General features: G+C 47.5%; 2 protein-coding genes across 6 annotated transcripts in view; both read right to left on the reverse strand.

Moving 5' to 3' along the window:
- myo3b (myosin IIIB) overlaps nucleotides 1-14,564 on the reverse strand; it is a gene marked incomplete at both ends in the record, with an annotated part of 65,364 nt that extends 50,800 nt beyond the window's left edge. The window contains 8 exons of the mRNA XM_084478946.1: nucleotides 4,183-4,328; nucleotides 5,412-5,488; nucleotides 6,242-6,341; nucleotides 6,797-6,901; nucleotides 8,131-8,265; nucleotides 9,334-9,354; nucleotides 9,584-9,764; nucleotides 14,509-14,564. Of these exons, the coding sequence (XP_084335072.1) occupies nucleotides 4,183-4,328; nucleotides 5,412-5,488; nucleotides 6,242-6,341; nucleotides 6,797-6,901; nucleotides 8,131-8,265; nucleotides 9,334-9,354; nucleotides 9,584-9,764; nucleotides 14,509-14,564 (821 nt within the window). The remainder of the gene's footprint in view (nucleotides 1-4,182; nucleotides 4,329-5,411; nucleotides 5,489-6,241; nucleotides 6,342-6,796; nucleotides 6,902-8,130; nucleotides 8,266-9,333; nucleotides 9,355-9,583; nucleotides 9,765-14,508) is intronic.
- Nucleotides 14,565-18,057: 3,493 nt separating this feature from the next.
- The window catches only part of ubr3 (ubiquitin protein ligase E3 component n-recognin 3), a 41,725-nt gene continuing 37,989 nt past the window's right edge, over nucleotides 18,058-21,793 (reverse strand). For all 5 annotated transcript variants that reach the window (XM_084478458.1, XM_084478455.1, XM_084478456.1 and 2 more), the window contains 3 exons: nucleotides 21,132-21,368; nucleotides 20,532-20,671; nucleotides 18,058-20,125 (listed from right to left, as the gene is read on the reverse strand). In XM_084478458.1, coding sequence (XP_084334584.1) covers nucleotides 20,008-20,125; nucleotides 20,532-20,671; nucleotides 21,132-21,368 — 495 coding nt within the window. In that variant the 3' untranslated portion in view covers nucleotides 18,058-20,007. The remainder of the gene's footprint in view (nucleotides 20,126-20,531; nucleotides 20,672-21,131; nucleotides 21,369-21,793) is intronic.

Below are 21,793 nucleotides of genomic sequence, written 5' to 3' on the forward strand. Positions count from 1 at the left end.
GGACTGTGTGTTGAAGAACGGCCATGGTGCAACGTTCAGGGCCTGGTAAGGTTATCAGAAAGATATCCTTGCACTTAAAAATAGTAGCCTTGTGTAGCGTCTTATCCTAGCTATCTTTGTTGTATACGGGGAATGGGTTGTTAATGCTTGGCACTTGGTTTTATGAACATCTTTACTGTACCGACAGCGATATATTGTTTCTCTTTCTTCTGACAAATGTACTTATTGTAAGTCGCTTTGGATAAAAGCGTCTGCTAAATGCCCTAAATGTCAATATCCTACTGTTATTCACTGATGTGTATGATGTACGTGTTGTTTCGCCGTAGATTATGGAGGAAGACCAAGACTGTGCCGTCCAATCAACAGGCAGTAGATCAGGGATGGGAAGGCCTTCAGAGTCTCTCAAAAGTAGAATGTTGGGAAGCAGAATAAAGACTTCAGCTAACAGATCGTCTGCCTAACATGTGGACTCATCCATCATCCAGTGAGAACACCAGCTCATCCTCACCACACAGGTACGAATGCACACACACACACACACACACACACACACACACACACATCTGCCGTGCAAGCACCAACTGCATCACAGTTAGAGTAATTAAACCACCGTCTCACAACAACTGCTCTGTCTTTATACCACTTTGTGCTTTAAACATAACACGCAATACGGTTAAATACAAAGTCTTCCTTAACCTTATAATGAACAAACACTATTCTAAACTGCAACCTGCCACGACTTCTGGGTGCACAAGTGAAGCCTCCTAGTGGAAGGAACTCAAACTAAGATGTGCGGACATCTTCATGTCTTCTCCGACCGCCAGCGTCTCCCTACGGTACAGACGACCAACAAGAGAATAATCCCTCCCCAGAACAATGCCCTGGATTCCAACCAATCAGCATGCTCTGATAAGCCTCTGAGTCCTTGACGAGCCAATCATGTCGACCGGCTCCTGACTTCTGGATCCACGAATGCATCCGGAAGGATGTGGCCAATGGAGAACCAAAAACTAAACTGGAGATCCATGTCAATTAGATATAACCTTCACACTCATTGCGCGCACACACACACACACACACAGCTTTGACTTTAGATCGGGAGGGGGGGTGTGCAGAAAACATTGGCAATTAACCTTTCCATGCATATTCAATACTCCAAGAACACTATTGTCTTTGCGTTTGCATAATTCATTAAACAGTTTATGATTTTACAGCTTTAACCTTTTCCTCCGCCCCATTAACCTCTTTCTGCATGCTGCTGTCATACACCACGCTGCAAAAACGTCAATCATCAGCAGTTCCATCATCATGATGCACGACCTACAACATGTAACACCCCAGCTCGTTCTGGCTGGTTCCACCTCCTGCAGCAGACCCCGCCGTAGGTGACCGGTGCCCAGGTGGGGCCAGACAACCTCTCCAGCTAGTGCTGAGGGTCCTGTTGCTGTCAGAGGTGGTGGTAAAGAGAAGGCTCCAGAGGAGAACTGGTGGGGGGGGCTACCGTATAAAGGTCCTACAGTAAGTGTCATGGTGCGTGACACTCCGAAGAAAGAGCCTTCAGAGTCGGGACACCTCGTAACTGTTACATCCCAACACGTCTAAGGACAACGGTTGTGCTACGGGTCCCTCCATTGTTATGTAGCGGAGTCTTTCAATAAATAATAAGCTATTTATTTTATACAAATTGAAGAACATCGCACAATTAATCATCATGAAACGCAGCGGTGAAACCGTTGTGAAACGCGTGAATACATACAGTGAGTTACAGTGGCTGTCTATACCAAACATAGGTTACATACATAGCGATCAAGGGCGATAATTCATCAGGCTAATCCCCGTGGCGAATGGCTTGTGAAACGTTCACCCTTTAGAGGACAGGCCGTCGTCCAACATGCCGTCGTTAGGGACGACAAGACATGCCCCTATCACACTCAGAGCGTGTGACAGGTGCCTCGTCGCGGGCATCACCTTCATGGTGGCGGTCATGGCGGTGAGACTAGTTTTCCCTGCTGTTGCCGTACCAGGCTATGCTGCTTCTGATCAAAAACTCTGGTCCTGAGTCAATAATCTGGGCCTGATAAGTGGAGACAGAGAGAGAGAGAGAGAGAGAGAGAGAGAGAGAGAGAGAGAGAGAGCCTGCCGTCCCGAAGACGAACGTTGCTCAGTACACTGACCAAATGGACCCCAAAGACAAAAGTTTAACAGTAAGACCCACCAAGACGTTTATACCTCCTGATGATACCCTACACCATTTATGACAGGATCATCTTCCAGACCCCTCTTCCAAGCGTTCCTGAGATGCAAGCTCTCCAACACACAATTATACACACAAAAACATGTATGAATACTACAACTTGGACTGTGAAAAACAAGAAGGAGAAGGAGACGGATGAAGTGTTTCTTTGAATCGTGTATTAGAAAAAATGATTGCTCAGCATCTGCCTTTGTCTCTCTACCTCTGGCCTTCCCCTCCCCGCTACAGTGGGGGTCACACAGTCCTCACACAGTCCATCATACAGAACATGTGCGATGGTGTACATGCAGTTGGCTAGGATGCCCAATCTTAATAATGTCTAATATTAGTTATAATCTCCCTAGCGGATGTGGTGCCCCATTCGAAAAGACAAATAATCAGTTACCTAGAGATCAGATAAAGCCAATTAATGACGCTACAAGGCTTTTCCAAATTTCTCCTTTTACCAATCCAGCACGGTGTTTCATCACTGTTCCTGAAGGCCTGGACCAGGAACATGTACCGGTGCTAAATAACATGTTAACAGAATCATTTCATGGTTTAGAACACCCCCGCTGTGATTTATTTTGGTACCTGCCAGGAGTAAGGTCCCCCATCCACACCATGTGTGTGTGTGTGTGTATGTGTGTGTGTGTGTGTGTGTGTGTGTGTGTGTGTGTGTGTGTGTGTGTGTGTGGGGGGGGGGCAGATATCTGTAGTGATTAGGAGGAGAGACTCGATAACGTCTGTCTGAAAAACGACATTCACGCCGGCCACCCGGGCCACTCCCACAGTCAAATCTATGAAAGCCCGAAATAATTAAAAGTCATTAAAAAGACAAGAGGGATTATGCGCAGATGAGAGGACGTTCGCCATGTCCTCTGTTCCCATGGCAACGGCGAAATGTCGGGACAAGGGGTTGGACACCTCCTGCCTCGACCACTCGCTCAGAGACCCGGCCCGCACACGAAGAAGAAGGCTTTCAGACCGCGTCATCATAAATGCTGATATTCTCCGGTTTAACACTTTTCCCTTGCAATAAACGCAATAGATGCAGAAACTGCAGCCGGCCGACCGAAGAGGTGAACGCGTTTTTCTCTGGGGCCGCCACTGTGTTGCCTGGGCTTCTTTTGATACTCGCTAATAGCTGTGACCCAGTTTACCTTCCTGGTGGAGTCTATTGTGCCTAAAGTGCTGCGGTGGCCTCTAAGGCGGCTGCGATACAAGGCCCCCCGCCCCCCTCCCCCCATGCCGCTCCGCCCACCCCACCCTCGGTGGGGACCAGATAACATTGTGGCTGGTGGGCTGGCGAGCGGCAGTTTCATCTCAGCGTGAATGCCGCTAATCACCGATGCTAATCGCGCAATCAACAAGACAGAAGCAAACGATCATCTTCAGCAGCTATCTGGGAGATGATTGCACAGCGGAGCAGATGGTGAAACCGCTTGCACACACGCGCACACGCACACGGCTACATGCACGGGCGCAAACACACACTCATACATGGATGCACAGGTGCGCACTCACGCATATACACAAACACGCACGCACACGCACGCACACGCACGCACACACACACACACACACACACACGCATAACACTGGGCAGGTATCAGTGTTTCTGTAGTGAGTAATTTTAGAAATGTATAATTGTTTAATTATACATTTCTAAAATCGTCATTTCTTATCAACAACAATTCTGCAATTGCCAGGATTCCTTTTTAAGGGTCGACACGATCAAGCGACTTCTGCTGATTCATCGCGATTTCGGCTCCAACGTCAGGTCGGAGACACCCGACACAACGCAGCGCATCCTCTGGAGAGAACCACCTCCTCTCCTCCCTCTACACTGCGGTGGAGCGACCCACTCAACCGCGGCCCTCCTGAACCCCGGCGCTGCAGGCTCAGCCCTGCTAGTGTGGGCCGGCGGCGCCCCCTGCTGGACTCACCGGGGGATCTTGAAGAGGGCTTTGACCGGGTGCATCTCCGACAGCGGGGGGTCCCCGTCCGCCAGCTCGATGGCGGTGATGCCCAGCGACCACACGTCACAGCGGGCGTCGTAGGAGTAGTCGTACTGCTGCTCGCAGGCGATGACCTGTGGGGGAGGGCGGAGAGAGGGGCGGGACGCAGGGAGGGATAGGGAGGAAGCAGTGAAACCCGGGGCACAAACACATCCTGTCCTCCTGAATGATATGTATCAACTGTAGATGCATAGATGTATGAAATATAGAAGGTGGATGTGGAGGTGTGTTGTTGTTGTTGAGCTGTATCTGATACCTTTCCTTTTCCATTTAGTCAAGTTAAATTAGAGTAATCATAATATTAAAGCCAGTACAATTATTATTATTTTAATAATATATTTAAGTAATGATAATAACATTCTTATTGTTATTATGAGGATAGTACATTGTCATAATATGAGTGTTATCATTATTGCATACGTGTTCAGCTGTCTATAAAGTAATAAGCCTAGTTTGTGTTTATTAACCGGTGCTTACATCAGAACACGTCCACACACAGGAAGGTAAGTGGGCCACAGATTCTACGTCCCAAACCCGGGCACAATGACCACTGACACCCACACAGACATCCAGCATCACACGGCGTATAACCACTCCTGACAGCCCAGCCTACAGCTGACTTTATTCTAATTGCCCCTGAGGTCTCCTCCCCAGCCAATCACAAACCTCCTTCCTGCCAAATAGAGGTGGGGAGGAGGGGGGGGGGGGGGGGTAGCTATTAACCTTGGTGTGACCTCCAGAGCAGTCCATGGAGGGGGTGTTGCACATAAGAATAGCTCTCTGCCTGCAACACACACACACACACACACACACACACACACACACACACACACACACACACACACACACACACACACTCAGGCCACTCGTGCACACATGCATGCCCACAGACACACACACACTCACACACACACACACACACACACACACACACACACACACACACACACACACACACACACACACACACACACACACACACACACACACACACACACACACACACACACACGGCCAACTTGTACACAGCGAAACGTTGAGCAGGCTTTGTGTGAAACAACAGAAGGAAAGCGATGTATACGGAGCAGTGTGTGATGAGTGCATTAGCTCCACCCGGGCGGGGGGCCCCGGCTGCTTAATAAAGCGCTTTCGCTGACCTCGGGGGCCATCCAGAAGGGGGTGCCCACGGACGTGTTCCTCCGCAGCCGGGCGCTGGTCAGCTGAGCAGAGACGCCTAACAAAGAAGAAGAAGAAGAAGAAGAAGAAGAAGACGAAGAGAAGACAATTAGAGCAGCACGTTACGCACGCCGGGTACGCCCGCCGTAGTTAACGCGACATTAAATGCATTAGTCACATTTATGTCAGATTCTAAACGGGTAATCACGTAAAGAAACGGTAGCCCAGGATTGAGCGTGGCAGCGTGCCAAGCAGCAACACAACAGACATGTGATCATCTGAAATTAACTGGGACAGATTTCTATCAGCTGGAGTCCACTTCATCAGCCCAACACAAGGACGTCAACAGGCCCGCGGGGGCGCCCGCTCATTATGCCGTAACAGCTTTCTTTTAATATGCAAACGGATCAAATAATGCAATTTAAAATGAACAATAACAGCCCCGGGTTAGGGCTACGGTGCATGAAATAAAATAGAGGGGGATAAATAAATAAAATATAGGGTTTGTGTGGGAGCTGGTTACCACGGTGTTGAGCTGACTTAATGATTTAGTGTGTGTGTGTGTGTGTGTGTGTGTGTGTGTGTGTGTGTGCGTATGGGATGGGAGCGGAAGGCTAGTGGGTGCGCTTAACAAACCATGTGCCGGGGATCCTTTCAATAGATTAACCGTCAAGTGCTGAAATCAGTCGACACAGAGGGCCGCCAGAAAAAGGGCGGGAAAAACAGGTGTCACACGGACCTCCCCCCCCCCCCCCCCCCCCGGTCACGCCTCCAGTTGGCTAGTCCGACCGCTCGAGGAGAAAACTGTTACCAAAGTCGACGAGCTTGACTCCGCCCTCGGTCGTCAGGAGGATGTTGTTGCCCTTGACGTCGCGGTGGATGATGCGGTTGTTATGGAGATGCTGGAGACCCTTGATGAAGAGAAAGAGAGGAAGATGGTGATGATGATGATGATGATGATGATGATGTCACTACGATGCATCAGCGGTCCTGTTGTAGCCCCTCTGGAATGTGGGGAGCGTCCATTTTAAAGGCACACCTCCTGATTTCTCCTTTATTTTAAAATAATAATGTGTGTTTGTGTGTATGTGAGAGTGTTTGGGCTAATGCAAGTGTGCATGTGTGTGTGTGTGTGTGTGTTTGTGTCGTGTGTATGTGTGTGTTCGTATGTATGTGTGTGTGTGTGTGTGTGTGTGTTTATGCCAATGCAAGTGTGTGTGTGTGTGTGTGTGTGTGTGTGCGTGTGCGCGCTAATGCAAGTGTGTGCGTGTGCTAATGCAAGTGTGTGCGTGTGCTAATGCCAGTGTGTGCGTGTGTGTGTCCATGTGTGTGTGTGTGTGTGTGTGCCACTGCCATGGCTCCTCACCAGGAGGGCCCCGTACAAGATGTATGCGATGAGGGGCTCCTGGAGACGTTGGGACCGCATGAACAGGCCCTTGATGAGCTCCGTCACGGAGCCACCATTACACAGCTGGGCGGGCGAGGGAGAGGGAGAGGGAGAGAGGGAGGGGGGGAGGGAAAGAGAGAGAGAGAGGAGAGAGTAACAACAACTCCCCTCCATCAGTCATGATGCAGTGTAGATCATGATTCATGTGGAGAGACACACACACACCACCACACCACGCATGTCACCCACACACATACACACACACACACCAATAGACACACACACACACACACACAGACCTACGCCACACACACACACACACACACACACACACACACACACACACACACACACACACACACACACACACACACACACACACACACACACACACACACACACACACACACAGAATCATAGCTTCTTCTGTGGGGCTGTGATGCATGTCCCGGCCGATAGCATTAAGATTCACGCAGGTAGGGCCGGAGGCAGTGACAAACTGCAACTTGCTTAGGGCATATATTTCCTCTCTCATGCGCACACTAAGAAAACAAGCAGTATCTCTAGGCGCCGGTAAAATATAGCATTTGGAGCGCAGTGCTAGCATGGAGAGCTCAGGGTTATTGAACATCTACTAGGAGCCTGAGGTCTTTAAAGGGGTCTCAAAGAACGCCATACGAGACGTTGATGATCTTAAACTTGTTTTAAGACTGTGATTAAAACACGATTTTATAATTAACACATTTACACATTTAATTTTAGCAGAGATTTGAAACAATTCACACTGAATCAAGATACATGTGATGAAGGAGCAGGTAGGGGTTAGACAGTACAGAGACAGGTCATTAAGGAGCAGGTAGGGGTTAGACAGTACGGAGGCAGGTCATTAATGGTGCATTTCCACCACAGGGTGCGGGTCGGTTCAGTCTGCAAAGGTGTGGCACAGGCTTATCTCGCAGTACTCCTCCGTTGGGGTACTGAGACGCCTGAAAGGGTCCCGGCAAGTTTGAGCTACACACGCCATCCGTTGATTGGTCGACAGAATCGTCCCTTCCGTGCGACAGGGGGATAATAACAAACAAACACAGTACCCGTGAGGTATTTCTGGACAACATTGGACAGCGTTTATTGAAGAAAATGTTGCGCAAAGGTTTGCCGTCCTTCTTGGGACAGGTCATTAAGGAGCAGGTAGGGGTCAGACAGAACAGAGACAGGTCATTAAGGAGCAGGTAGGGGTCAGACAGAACAGAGACAGGTCATTAAGGAGCAGGTAGGGGTTAGACAGTAGACAGGAGACAGGAGGAGAGGCCCACCTCCAGCACCAGCCAGAGCTGTCCGCCTGCGATGGGGTCCGTCTTGTAGAACATGCCGTAGAACTTGACCACGTTGGGGTGGTTGGATAGACTCCTCAGGATGTTGTACTCTGCCTCGATCTCCTCGTCCACATCCTGCGGCCGAAGACCACCGTCAACAACCAGACACAATCAGACACACCTTTACCTTTAAGAAACTCAATATACGTATGTATATACAGTATATATACATATATATTCCTTATATATTACTATATAGTCATTTTTGACTGTATGTTCCCATATATTAGGTCTAAATATGAACAAACAAAAAGAAAAAAATATAGATGGCTAGTATTTATATAATACAGAGCATATTACTATAGGAACATCTGTTTGGACATGTGTTTAGATCCAGCTCGGGTTCGGGAGATGTATTGCTGTATTAAAGCTTCACATTAGTCCGGGACAATAAAAGAGCAGATATTTAATCATCACCCTTCAACACTTACTCCGACGGCCACACAGAACTCAACAGAACGCCTGGCGTAAAGCGACTAAAGCCCGATGATTCAAAGGAGGCGCTACGGGCCATGAAGAAGAAATACGGCGAACGAAAAAAAATAAGGAGAAAGGAGAAAGGGCTCTGGTGTGTTATTCTATCAGAGTAAATCTCAGAGGGTGGGGGGGTGGGGGGGTGGGGTGGAAGGAAGCAACAGTCAGAAGCAGAGGAGGAAGAGGAAGAGGAATCTCGCCCTGGATGTCTTGAGCGATGGTGTCGCTGGTCTAATCAGCCAGAGCGATGGGAGAGGAGGCAGCTCCATCTCCCCACCGGGTTGGCAACGTGGGTGGGGGTGCTGGTGGGGGTGCTGGTGGGGGTGGGGGTAGTGGGTGGGTGGGTGGTATTGGGGTATTGTGTCCACTGACATCCACACAATCACAGGGAGGCCCTCTACGGGCTCTAGAAAAAAAGCGTCCTTATCACACGCCGGGAAATGAATGGCTGAGGCAGAAGGGGGCAGAGGGAGGGCAGGGGGGGGCGGAGTCAATTCTATCGCTACTCTTTGTGTTGAGGACGGGCAAGATTTACCATGATGGGGGGGGGGGGGGGGGGGGGGTTGAGAGAGAGAGAGAGCGAGAGAGAGAGAGAGAGAGAGAGAGAGAGAGAGAGAGTTTGAGAAAGAGATAGAGAGAGACATTGATGTAAACGTATGGGTAACTTACTCTGTTCGAATTGCAGGAGTGCTGATACAGACCAGAAACAATAGTAGGAAAGAAGTACAATTTAAAATAAAGGTTTGTGTGTGGCTTTAGCATGTGGAGGCGGTGGTGGTGGGGGGGTGGGGGGCAACGGGTATTTTAAATATCTTAAAATCAACGACATGTCAAACACTTAGAAGACAGTGTTATCCACCACCATCACAGCGCCACCCCATGGGACCCCCCGGACAAAGGGCTCCCCGCTGGGCCTTACGTTGACGGGGTCCAGCACCTTGACGGCGGCCTCGCTGCCGTCCTTGGTGCTGGTGACGCGGTACACCTTGCCGTACGTCCCCTTGCCGATGGTCTCCACGATGTCCCAGTCCTTCGAGGGGTCTCCCAGGTTCTGCAGGCCGATCATGCTGGACTTGGGGTACAGTCCATACAGGGACCTCCTGTGGGGGGGGTCGACAGGGCCGCAGGGTCACTCGGGGTCTTCAAGACCCCCAGGTTAGTGGTGGTGGGCCTAGTCTGTGTCGGGTTTGTACACAGCGGGGGTGTGTGTGTGTGTGTGTGTGTGTGTGTGTGTGTGTGTGTGTGTGTGGGCTAATGCAAGTGTGCATGTGTGTATGTTTGTGTGTTTGTATGTGTGTGTTTGTGCTAATGCAAATGTGTTTGCTAATGCAAGCGTGTGTGTGTGTGTGTGTGTGTGTGTGTGTGTGTGTGTGTGTGTGTGTGTGTGTGTGTGTGTGTGTGTGTGTGTGTGTGTGTGTGTGTGTGTGTGTGTGTGTGTGCGTGCGTGCGTGCGTGCGTGCGTGTGTGTGTGTGTGTGTGCGTGTGTGTGTCCATCCAGGGCAGTTTGTGTGCGCTGACTTGTGTTGGACAAAACAAAGAAGCAGCGATGGCAACTGCTCAACACTCGTTTGGAATATAGTGGATGTCAATGGTTCGCCCGCGGCCCAGTTTAACAACACAAGTACACCGCGAGAGGGGGGAGAGCTGAACAACAATCATGGCTGATTTACATCTGGACAGAGACGATGTCAACCATTAACCTGGTGGTCTGAACCGACCAGTCCTTTAACTAGCATGTTCAAGGTTGGTGAAGGGATAGGCGGAATCATGAAAGTATTCTCACAGAGAAAATATATGTAGAATATATATGTATATATATTCTACATATGTATGTATATATAGTAGAATCGTTATATAATACTAATAATATATAATGTAGAACAGTTATAATTGAATACAATTATAATATATTACTTGTATAATAATACAAATAATATAAATATATCATAATAAATTAATTACTATTGACTAACTGAGTACAGACTAATATAACAGAAGATTATCTATAAATTATTTTTGTGCAATATTTATGATTTACAGCAGTAATATAGTCATATCATTGACATATATTAATATATCCTATGATATAATATTTGTTGAAGAACATGTTAACCTCCATGTTAACCTGGTTGGCGAACTGTTAGACTGTAATCTCTTTCTGATTCTGAAAACACACAACTTAGTTTAACCGAAAACGACCACCTGTCCATCCACAACAAAGTGAACACTGCTCACAGAAAGCTAAACAGAAGAGTATTGAATGTGTGCACACTTTTTATCATAGGTATGGCAAAAAAATCAAGCACCAATACTATTTCCCAAGGAAGACACAGACGAAGAAGACGACATGAAACAATGGACGGTAATATGTAATACATGCCATATATAGTAATAAGGCATGTGATAAGGTACAGATATATATATATCCAGGTATATATGATACTTTAGATCTGAGGGTGTTGTGACTCCCAGCACAAAGGTTCTGGGTTTGATACCTTAATGTCTGCATGTGGCCTAGCCTTTAACTGGTGTGCACATCATTATAATGCATCCAAACACATTTTGAACCAACGGTTCGGGGTTCCATACCCAAATGTCTGCATGAGGCCTAGCCTTTAACCCCTGGCTGCTCATCAGTCTAACGCACCCAAACACATCCTGAAGCGTGGTACACAGTCGGCAGAGACAGCAGTGCTGGGGTACTTACAGAGCGAGCGTTATCCTCTGAGTCATGGTGAGCCCGAGACCGGATGACCTACAGCTAGGGAGTCTCAGGTGATCAGAACATTACGACGCCAGTGCCGACACAACGCCCAACGCTCTCCCAGCACTCTCCCAGTGACAGCCGGAGTAACAAGTGGTGCTTCACACAAGATAGACAAACGATAGAAGCGTCTACACTGGGCGACCTTGTCACTCGCCCACAAAGAAGATCAATTGGATTGGACAGAGATTAACCCCCAGGAGGAGTGTGTTCTCTCTCTCTCTCTCTCTCTCTCTTTCTCTCTCTCTCTCTCTCTCTCTCTCGTGTAAACACCCCCCCTCCACAGCCCACCTGAGCCACTGATTCTTATTTACGGCACTGCGCTGCGTTGTCACCCTATAATGGCGTGCTCTTTGTAACAGAGCGTTATAAATAGAACACATTTCCACGTTGTCAACGTCATTTGTATTGGGGCAGCTCAGTGGCTCAACCACCAGTTTGTAGTGTGTGTGTGTGTGTGTGATAATGCTATTGCAAGTGTGTGTGTGTGTGTGTGTGTGTTTATGCTAATGCATGTGTGTGTGTGTGTGTGTGTGTGTGTGTGTGTCTGTGTGTGTGATTGTATGTTTGTGTGTGTGTGTGTGTGTGTGTGACTGCATGTGTTTGCTAATGCGTGTGCGTGTGTGTAGTGTAAGCATTCTAGTCCTGCAGTCTAACACTAAATCCTACATTTCCTCTCTCGTCCAGGCCCGTCCTTCCCCGTCCGTGAGGTACAGAAGTCAATACGAACACATAAAAACTCATTTGTATTCATGTGAAAACGTCACGCGGTTCTGCGCTCGGCCGCGGAGGCCCCAGGTTCCGCAGGACGCCGGTAAGAGCGTCCGCGCGTGGCGACGGGAGACGTCAAAACATGGCGGTGTGTGATTATAGCCCCGTGATCGATGAGCACACAGCAGTGATCTATCGCTCGCTGTGCGTCCCGTTTTCATCGTAAAATGATGATGATATATATGTACGAGGAATAAACATGAGCAAGAGAACCGCCCCTCCTCCTCCTCACCCCCCGGGGTCTCGGCGTCGTCATAAATGTGTCACGCAGTCGCCGATGCTGAACGACCTTCAGCGAGAGAAACACATCGTACAGGATCTGGTGGATTGATATAAAAAAATGTGAGTGATATTACCGAACCCTCAAGGATTTCACCGGCGAGGGGAATGGATGAGTTGTTGTGCGAGTCGCTTCGAGGGATGATCCGAGTGAAGATAGATTTTTCCTTTACTTAATACTCAACGCCCCGGGGGCGAGACGACGACCAGGCCGCACCCCGTGGCGTGCCCTTCAAAACACATCTCAGTAAACGGAGGGAAGAAAAATCAATAAGCATGGGTTATGGACCGTGCGATATTATCCACAGTGGCAGAATGTATTATCGGTCATTCCAGAGAAAAGATAAATAGAGAAATGGCCCCTGCTAACTCAGTCATATCGAGTATTTCCATGCCTGGTGGCTGTGGTCCCTGGCCACACAGCTCACAGGGCCAGTCACCTGTTGTCAGGACGACCCCCACTATCAGCCTGGGAATCGTGTTGCTACGGTAGCTGGTCATCTCTACCAGGTGGACACCAGGAGACACTATCGGGAGAACCTACCGAGTCCTGTGTTGGGAAACTCTGAAGTGTTGAAACTCTGAAGCGTGGAACGAGCAGCGCTATCGCCTTTTAAGATGGTCACACTTTTTAATCCCATCAATGCTGTCTGTTGCGTTTAACCATCTGTGTCTGCGGTCCTTCTCTCCTGGGAGTGTCGTTGCAGAGCTAGTTGTGTGTATGGTGCGTTTGATAAATAAATAAAATGATAAATAAAATATCGCTGGAAATAAATTAAATGGAGAGCAAACTACACGAGTACTGTTACTGCATGAGTGAACACATATCTGTCTGCGTCCTATGACATTTAGTCAACAGACGGCATCACAACACCCAGCAACACATTTCAGAACCATAACTGTAACCTGAAAAACAAAGTCTAACAAAAACTGAGTGAACAAAAATGAGTGACCGAACCGTTTGCAATCCGAGCATCACCAAGATCAGAACTGCGGGATCAGAACTCCAGAGTTCAGACATACCTGTGATGACTGCTGATCCGATCCCCGTCTGTGAAAGTCTGTCCTACGCACACGTCCTCACACACTGTGACACGTAGTCCCTCACACACGTCGCCCCAACGAATTATGCTAATCTAATGCGATTCATAATTAATCAGCGGCTAATCTGTAATGTGATCTACCTTTAAATATTCAGGCAGCAGATGATCCACTCATAATGGAGGCTGATATTAAGCATATCAGGTTACTCAACGGTAACCAGGAAGTGAATGACGGTTACTAGGTCACATGGGCTCCCCCCCCCCCCCCCCCCCCACACACACACACACACACACACACATATAGCCTCCTGCCTTACGCTCTGTAGACAACATTGCCGTAACAACTGTTGCTACTTTAGCTGCGCTCCACAACGTGAGGGGTGAGGGGTTGACACAATTTTTCTGAATAAAAAGGTATATTTATAACACCTGAAACCAGCTGGCTCCACACTGCCACACTCCCCAACACCTTCGCGGTCGGTCCCTGCAGACTCAGGTCCGACACATGACCCAGAGCCTGGTTGATAGTCTACATCGTCGGGTCCTGAGTCTGGTCACCAACACACTGAACAGGGGGTCTGTGGGCCTGTGTTCCCCCCCCCCACCCCCCTGGCCGTGGGTAAAACAACAAGCCCTTAATCTATCAGGGCGACGCAGGAGGAGGAGATGTTTTGATGCCTGCGCCTTGCTCATCCCAGGGGGTCTAATCTAAAAGAACACACACACACACACACACACACACACACCCGCGCGCACACACACACACACACAAGATAACTAGACAGCTTTATAAAAGCTGTACGTTTTACACACACACACACACACACACACACACACACACACACACACACACACACTGTCGACACGGGAACAATTAACCCCAATAAAAACAACAATAGCAACACATCCCCTATTGTCAGTGTGGCGTTTATTCTGCGACCCAGGGGCAGAGATGTCGCCTGTTGAAGGTGAAACGTTTCGAGGTACCGGACCACGCTGGGACCGCCGTCGCTGGTTATAATAATAGCGGGTTCGGGGGCCATTGTTTCTGCAGAACAGGACACCGCCTCTACGTGGTGGCATCGCTCGGGTTACCCTTTGTCCACCCGGCGTGGCGACCAGGGACCGGAGGGGCTTGGGTTTGCACTTTGCACTGCTGCTCAGTGGTCGTGTGTTTCAGAGGGGGGGATCTGCTGTTATGTGCATAGTACTTCTCAAGCAGGGTGAATAGATTAGCCCTGCTCTTGTACAGTATGTGTGTACAGAGAACAGACACAGGTTTCTTTGTGCTAAGAAAGAACGTTTAACGTTATACAAGGCATACTTTAAATGTGCTCTGTCAGGTTCTGGACGAAGGTGATACGGCCCAGGGTGGTAAAACAGGGCTCTTGTTTTTATTGGTGAAGTAAACCGCCTGGGAGCAGTGTGGGCGGGCCCTTCTCTTTCTTACAACATGACCTCACTTCAGCACCTGCACAAAAACACTGCATTTGTGTGTATATCCTCTGACACGAGATTGGCAATGGAAAAATTATATAATATTATATGATATAAAGAATACAAAATGTGAACACTTGTTAGCATCGCCATAGTAACAGAAAGCGATAACCAGTAGCATTCAATCAAACCAGTGTGTCCAATGACAAAAGTTGTCAATCCAATTCGACAGCTCAGCGCGACGAGCCGCCCGGTGGAAGTAAGGTGCACAAGTCTGCTAATCTAATTTTCTGCTTCCGTGGAGCACACACACATTCCCCCATGCCAACTCTCACTGCGAGCCTCCCGGTGAACTCAGAGGGCTAAACCCCCGCGGTAGCTCTGTGGTAAAGAGACTTTCAGCTGTAATCCTTGTTAAGGGGATATGAAGGGCTTTACGCCGCTACAGCAAACAGCCCCGCGGCCATCAACACTGCATCCCTGTTCTCCCTCGCTCTGTGTTAACCAAGGCTTTACCAAGAGAAACACAACAGAGAAGGGGAGAGTACGGTAGAAAAAGTGCAGATTTAGCTGAATTGAAAACCTCAGTCTTAGCTGTGTGCACAGGAGTACAAGTTCAAAAGACAATCGCTGATAAATTAGCCCTTAGTCTAGTTGATTCGTCTGCAGTTTTTTTGTACAGATTTGCGTTCGATTCAGAGTTTGGTGTGGTACGGCCCCCGACATTAAAAAGAAGACAATCCTTTCTCCATAAAGGTCGGAGAACTGAAAACCGTTTAATTCAACTGCTGCTCCCGGTGTCTGTGTAAAGGTCAGAGTTTACTCAACGGATGTGAGATTACGAGTGTCTACAGATGTGAGGTGAATGCCTGCAGGACTGTTACAGTGTGTGAGTGGTCAGTGCATGGCTGCTCATTCCTCACCAGATCCGGCCATGGAGGTGGTAGTACTCCTGGCTGGGGCTTTCCTCCTCTGGTCTGGGCAGTGGATACAAACAACACTCAGTAAGGTGTCTAAGTCGTCCATGTATATATACATACACACATATATATATATATATATACAGTATATATATATATATATACACCTTTAGGAATATTCATATGAAAGAATCATTCATTGGGTTTATAAAGGTGTGTAGGGGTAGGGGTGTGTCTGCTCTGTGGTGTGTGTGTGTGTGTGTGTGTGTGTGTGTGTGTGTAGTACGGTGTCATAAAGAAAGATGTGTTGTGACTTTCAAATAATTTGTTCCAGAAGTAAATTTGCCAAGAATAAATAACTATTTCAGCAAGTGGTGCTGAAATTAAGCATTGCAAACTGTTATTTACTCAATGTAGCTGTTTGCCATTGTTATGTTTTATGTTTTACTATTTTGTCTATTCATCAAAAATTGTCACAAAAATGTACTCTGAAGCCAAATTGTATTCTTGCAGAGACTAAAATCATAAAAGTCATATTTTTAAGGCCAAGGTCCAACAATGTTTCGGTTATGATCATTTTAAGGTTGAACATTAAGAATAGTAGTATTGTAGAAAAAGTATTTTATGACTATACCATCTTTAACGGAATGAATAGGCCTAAAGCTTTTTTGTTCTTCCTAATTTGAATGAATGCTCAGTTGGAGAGACCTTCTACTCTCTTCTACCTCGTTTGAGGTAGAAGTGAATTTGCTGACCATTGCAAAGCATTAAACCTGCACACCGTCCCACCCTATACATTTAAGAGACGGTTTGGAATTAAGGTTATAAAACGGAATACAATATTCCTACCCTGTATTTGTTGAGTCCGTATGTCCACCTCTACCTGTAGAATATAAAATGTGAAAAATGTGTTCAGTCTCTTGATAACTTGTAGGCTCAATGATGGGTCCCACATGGACCATGTAGGATACTTCAACGCCATTGATCACTCACGCCCTTGCGTAACTGGGCGCTCGAATCGTCTTTAGTTATAATTTTGAACAATACATTTCTTTAACAAGTGCTTACCGTCCATAGCGACATATCCGAACTGATTTCCCTGCTCTCCGTGCAAGAGTGAATAATTAACAGTCATCTGATATGACCTCTGAGTGTCGTCCCTGTCCTGAACACCAACAACTACTTCTAAAATGACACACGCTTGCTTGTCTACTTAAGAGAGATAACGTTATTGTAGTGCAGGGCTTACCAGAGTTCACAACGGGGGGCCTGCTGCTTAAATTCACCTTTTGCAGAATGGCCTGTAACATCAGCATCTCGGGGCATGCAGAATATTATTCAAACCTTTTGGGTTCGTTTTTATGGCTAGGAAAATTCCACCGCGGGTATTTACTGCATGACCTATATGTTCTTCCTAATTAGACATGGCACAAAACTAAGTCTGTGTGGCCCCATGGGCCTCTCTTGCTCATGAAACATTCCCCCCAATTACCACGCCAGCAAACAGGCCTATTTCAGGGGCTGGGTTTATCGTACGGAGCATCCATTCAATTTGAATATAAAAATGAATGTATGCGTTTGTAGTAATTGTGAGTTTGCGCTTTGGTTTTGTTCTCCCGTCAGTGAAGTCAACATAGAAGCTTCATAACAGAAGCCGTTGGTGTTCTCTGTTCTTGGTACATGAACTACAAAGCCAGGATGTTTTTCCATGAGAGCCCTGGCGGTCGCAGTGTATCATAGGGCAGACCTATCAGAGACCCCTGGTGGACACAGCTTGAATCCTAGGGCAGACAGACCCATCAGAGACCCCTAGTGGACACAGCGTGTATCACATGCTGAATACTTGGCTGCATGTTTGGGTTATTTCCATAGATTGAGTGCATGGCTAGTATACATATGACTATGTGCACATCATGCCTGTTTTATTCTTTGCAAAGCACGTTGTAAACCTTTTTAAAAAAGTGCTATATAAATAGTTAATTATATTAATATTTTCTGAAATAATGGGCACACCATAAGAAAAAAATAATACTGCACATATAAAAACTTGAACTATTAACCATATTGTTGACCTGAAGGCCAACACAAGCTGCGAAAAGGACGGTTACAGCATTTCATGATTTATAGTCAAAACAAAAAATAAAGACACATTAACGCAGTTAAGTGTGTGTATATTTTATTCACATATGTTACATTTTGCATTAAATGTCCAAGTCACACTTTTTGAACAAACTCAGATAGTTTGAGTCAGCACCTACAGTAATGTACTGTATTCTCTCTTCATTCACACAGGAGAACACACACACACACGCACACAAGCCTTCAGTTTGAATTTTACACCCATTTTACTCCTCTATAGCGGTCGTGTACACGTACAAAGTGGGGGGCCTACTTCAAAATAAGAGTGTAGGGGGACAAATAAGCAGCATGCATGAAATAAAAGGGGGGAGGAACCAGTTCCAGCAGAAGTGTCATCAACGTCTTCCTCGTGTTCCGAGACGGTCGACCACGTGAACAGGCGGTCTGAGAGCCTCAGTCTGGGGGCCATCGCAGGGGCCTCAGTGGGCTGTTGGGACTCTAAAATGGGGGCATTCATATTACGGCACAACTGGATATGTAACCTCCCTGAAGGAAAAGAAAGAGATGGCATTTCGAACATCAAGCGTTTTTAATTAAGGTTTGGTGTGTCACGACCGTGACCAGAGCGAGATGGAAAAGCCCAAGTTTGGTCATCTGAAGGAGTTTGAACAAAGGATTTGTTGGATTTATGTTAAAGTTGAAAAGAGGTGAAATCATCTTCTGAATAGTGTAAAATGGGGACGATGATCAGTGGTAAAATAATATAGACTTTTGTTTTTTTCATCTGGTGACAGAACGCTGATGGTAGCTGCAGCCTGGGCCTAATTAAACTAATTAACAACTCATCACCTCAATCTTCTGACCCCTTTGACTGAATAGAAAACCATTGTTAACTGAGAAGTTATCAGGAGTCACATCACGCTTCGGTTTGTAGATATTAAGTCATCCGTGAACCCAAAATAACCAATGTCAATTTTACTGCCTAAAAAACGAAAATATTTCTGTACCTTGATATGGAACAATTATGTTTAGGGGGAGAGGGGGGGAATTGTTCACCCTGACCAGTCGTTGCCATGACAACACGCTCAAAGTCACCATCACTGGTTGGCAGGACAGAGGATGGAAATTAATGATGTAGGAAAAAAAAAATAAAGACGCGATACCTTCGTAAATATTAAAGTGGACTCGAGTCAGCGTCCCCGTCTGATATAAACTGATACGAAAACGCAGCAAAAAAAAAAATTCAATACATCAAAAAAAAAAAAGTCAAATGAGATGATGAGCAGCAGCATTTATTTAAATATCTAAAAACGTAGTAATTTTAACCAGCAAAAAATAAAATAAAATAAAAAAATAAACTAATTCCTGAGGATGGATTTCAAACGGCCCCCATCGACGGAGCATCGCACGACTGCATGGACTCTGGTGTCGGACAGGGCCCGTGTCTGTTACATCCAGACCAACACAACAAGCGCACACTGCGAGCACACCGCCACACTGCAAACCCTCGCCAGCACGGCAGAGGAGAAATCTGATCAGATAGAACCGGGTTGATATGTGTCATAATCAATAATTACTAAATAATCTTATTTTACAGGGGGGTTCATCTGTTAATTTTTTTTAGATTTTTGAGGGGTGGGGGGGGGGGAAGATTACGTACTACAGGCTTTAAAAGCCTCTTCCAAAACCAATACCGTCTTCTGGGCCAAGCGGTGCTCTCACTTTAAACTCGCCGTCCCCTCTACGTCTCCCCCATTTTAAAACCACACGGAAAATCACTTAAACACGCGCACGCACACGCACACACACACACACGCACACACACTTGTTAGTCTTGAGGCATGATTGTACATGTAGCTTCACATAAACCAAGGCTGCCACTCTGCATGTTTAGTGTTTATCACGTCATAAAGATACCCAAATAGTTCAACTGAGGCGGAACTGTTCTTCATCAGGGGGGTCCGTGATTGGTTAGTGGACCCGGTGGTGTGAGGGGGATGGAGGAAGGGTGGTGAGACGGTGGTGGTGGTGGGGGGGGGGGGGGGGGGTCTTAGAGTCCGTTGTAGTGCGGACCCCAGCGCTTGTTGATGTGGTCGAAGGTGTGTGAGACCCACTGCTGCTCCAGGACCCGGTACCTCTCTGCACACAGGAACAGGGGCTTGCCCCGGCTGGGATGGGGAGGAGGAGAACAACGTTAAGCATGTGTTACCACGGCGACCAGGGGGCTAAACCCGCTGGAGGAAACACAGCCTTATAAGGGCTTGTACGTCGTGACCTCCATTTCCGAAGTAAAGAAGCGTAGGGATGTTAGTGGTAGTCATGGTGTTTTAGGTGTTGTTTAGATGTTAATCGTGCAATTATGTGTATAAGTCGTTATGGGGGTGTCGTTGTGTTGTGTTTGAAACTGCCACAGGGTTTCTAATGCGAGACGTGGCGAAGGTTTGGATCAGCTTGGGTAACGGTATAATAACGTGAGTTCTCTCAAAATGGGCTAGTTTCACACACAAACAATCCCACGAGTCTGTCTGTCTGTCTGTCTGTCTGTCTGTCTGTCTGTCTCTGTCGTCTCCATACCGTAGGTCTCTGTCCTCCTCTCCGTGGGCGTCCAGGTACACCGAGCCCCACAGGCAGAAGCGGTGGCCCCTGATGATAATGATGACGGAGGCGTTGATCAGGAGGAAGATGCCGGTTGCCGCGCCACAGTGTTGGGAGTGCTGCGAGGGTGAAGAGAGCGACACGGGGCGATATAGGTTTGGTTATGCCGGAATATACCGTGTCATATAGGTCACATTATAGACTCTTATACAGGAACAATAGGCTGAATATACAGTAGGCTCAACAGGAGGAATGAGGCACCAACTGAGGCAAGAAGTTGCATGAGTCGGAGACGATGCATGTTTTTACGAGATAAAAACGTTGAGCGCCCATCAGCGGACTGGCTGTATTCCGAACGTCCAAAGGGAGCCCCTAAAGGTGTGTTCAGACCAAGAGCGAAACAAACTTTTGAGCGGCGCAATTACATCCAAAAATGTATCTATGGAGTATAAGACTCCACTAGAAGTGTCTATTATCCGCCACATTCGCTGGAGCTTAACTTTTCTGCAAAATTCCCATTAATTCAGTCTCAGCTCCCCTGACACCAGGCAGGGATGGCGTCGGCGGCGGAGCCCTCACCAGAACACATTCACAGATGCCCTGCTGCTTGCAGCACGGCCCCTTGAGGCAGACGAAGGTGCCGCAGACCAGGCAGAGCGCCGGGTCCTTGGGCACCTTCTGGCAGGCGGTGCACGCCTTGCGGTGGTAGTACTGGAAGATGATGTTGTAGTTGTCGGGGAGCTGGAGGAGCCGCGGCGCCGCCCACCGGGGGTCCTGGACCAGGAGGGTCTGGGGGGAGCGGAACGGCACCAGGGCCTGGAAGAAAAGAAACAAGTCAATAAAACGTATAATAGAATGTAATTTTACACACTACGTCAATTTTCTTTACCAGGCTCTTTTAAAAAGGTGGTGTAGGAGAGAGAGAGAGAGAGAGAGAGAGAGAGAGAGAGAGAGAGAGAGAGAGAGAGAGAGAGAGAGAGAGAGAGAGAGAGAGAGAGAGAGAGAGAGAGAGAGAGAGAGAGAGAGAGAGAGAGAGAGAGAGAGAGACTCCCTCTCAGCTCCCTCCACCAATGAGATCATAACGCTGTGTACACAAATTAGAGCAGAGATGTCCAGATTGGTAAGAAAGGTGCAGGGAGCGGCTTTCTCAGGCAACAAGACCAGATATTCTCACAAAGCACTGGCTCTCTCACATCTAACAAATCAAACTAAAACAGTAGCTCTGAACTCCTACCTACAGC

Source organism: Micromesistius poutassou (genome assembly GCF_964030765.1).
Source record: "Micromesistius poutassou genome assembly, chromosome: 14".
NCBI lineage: Eukaryota > Metazoa > Chordata > Actinopteri > Gadiformes > Gadidae > Micromesistius > Micromesistius poutassou.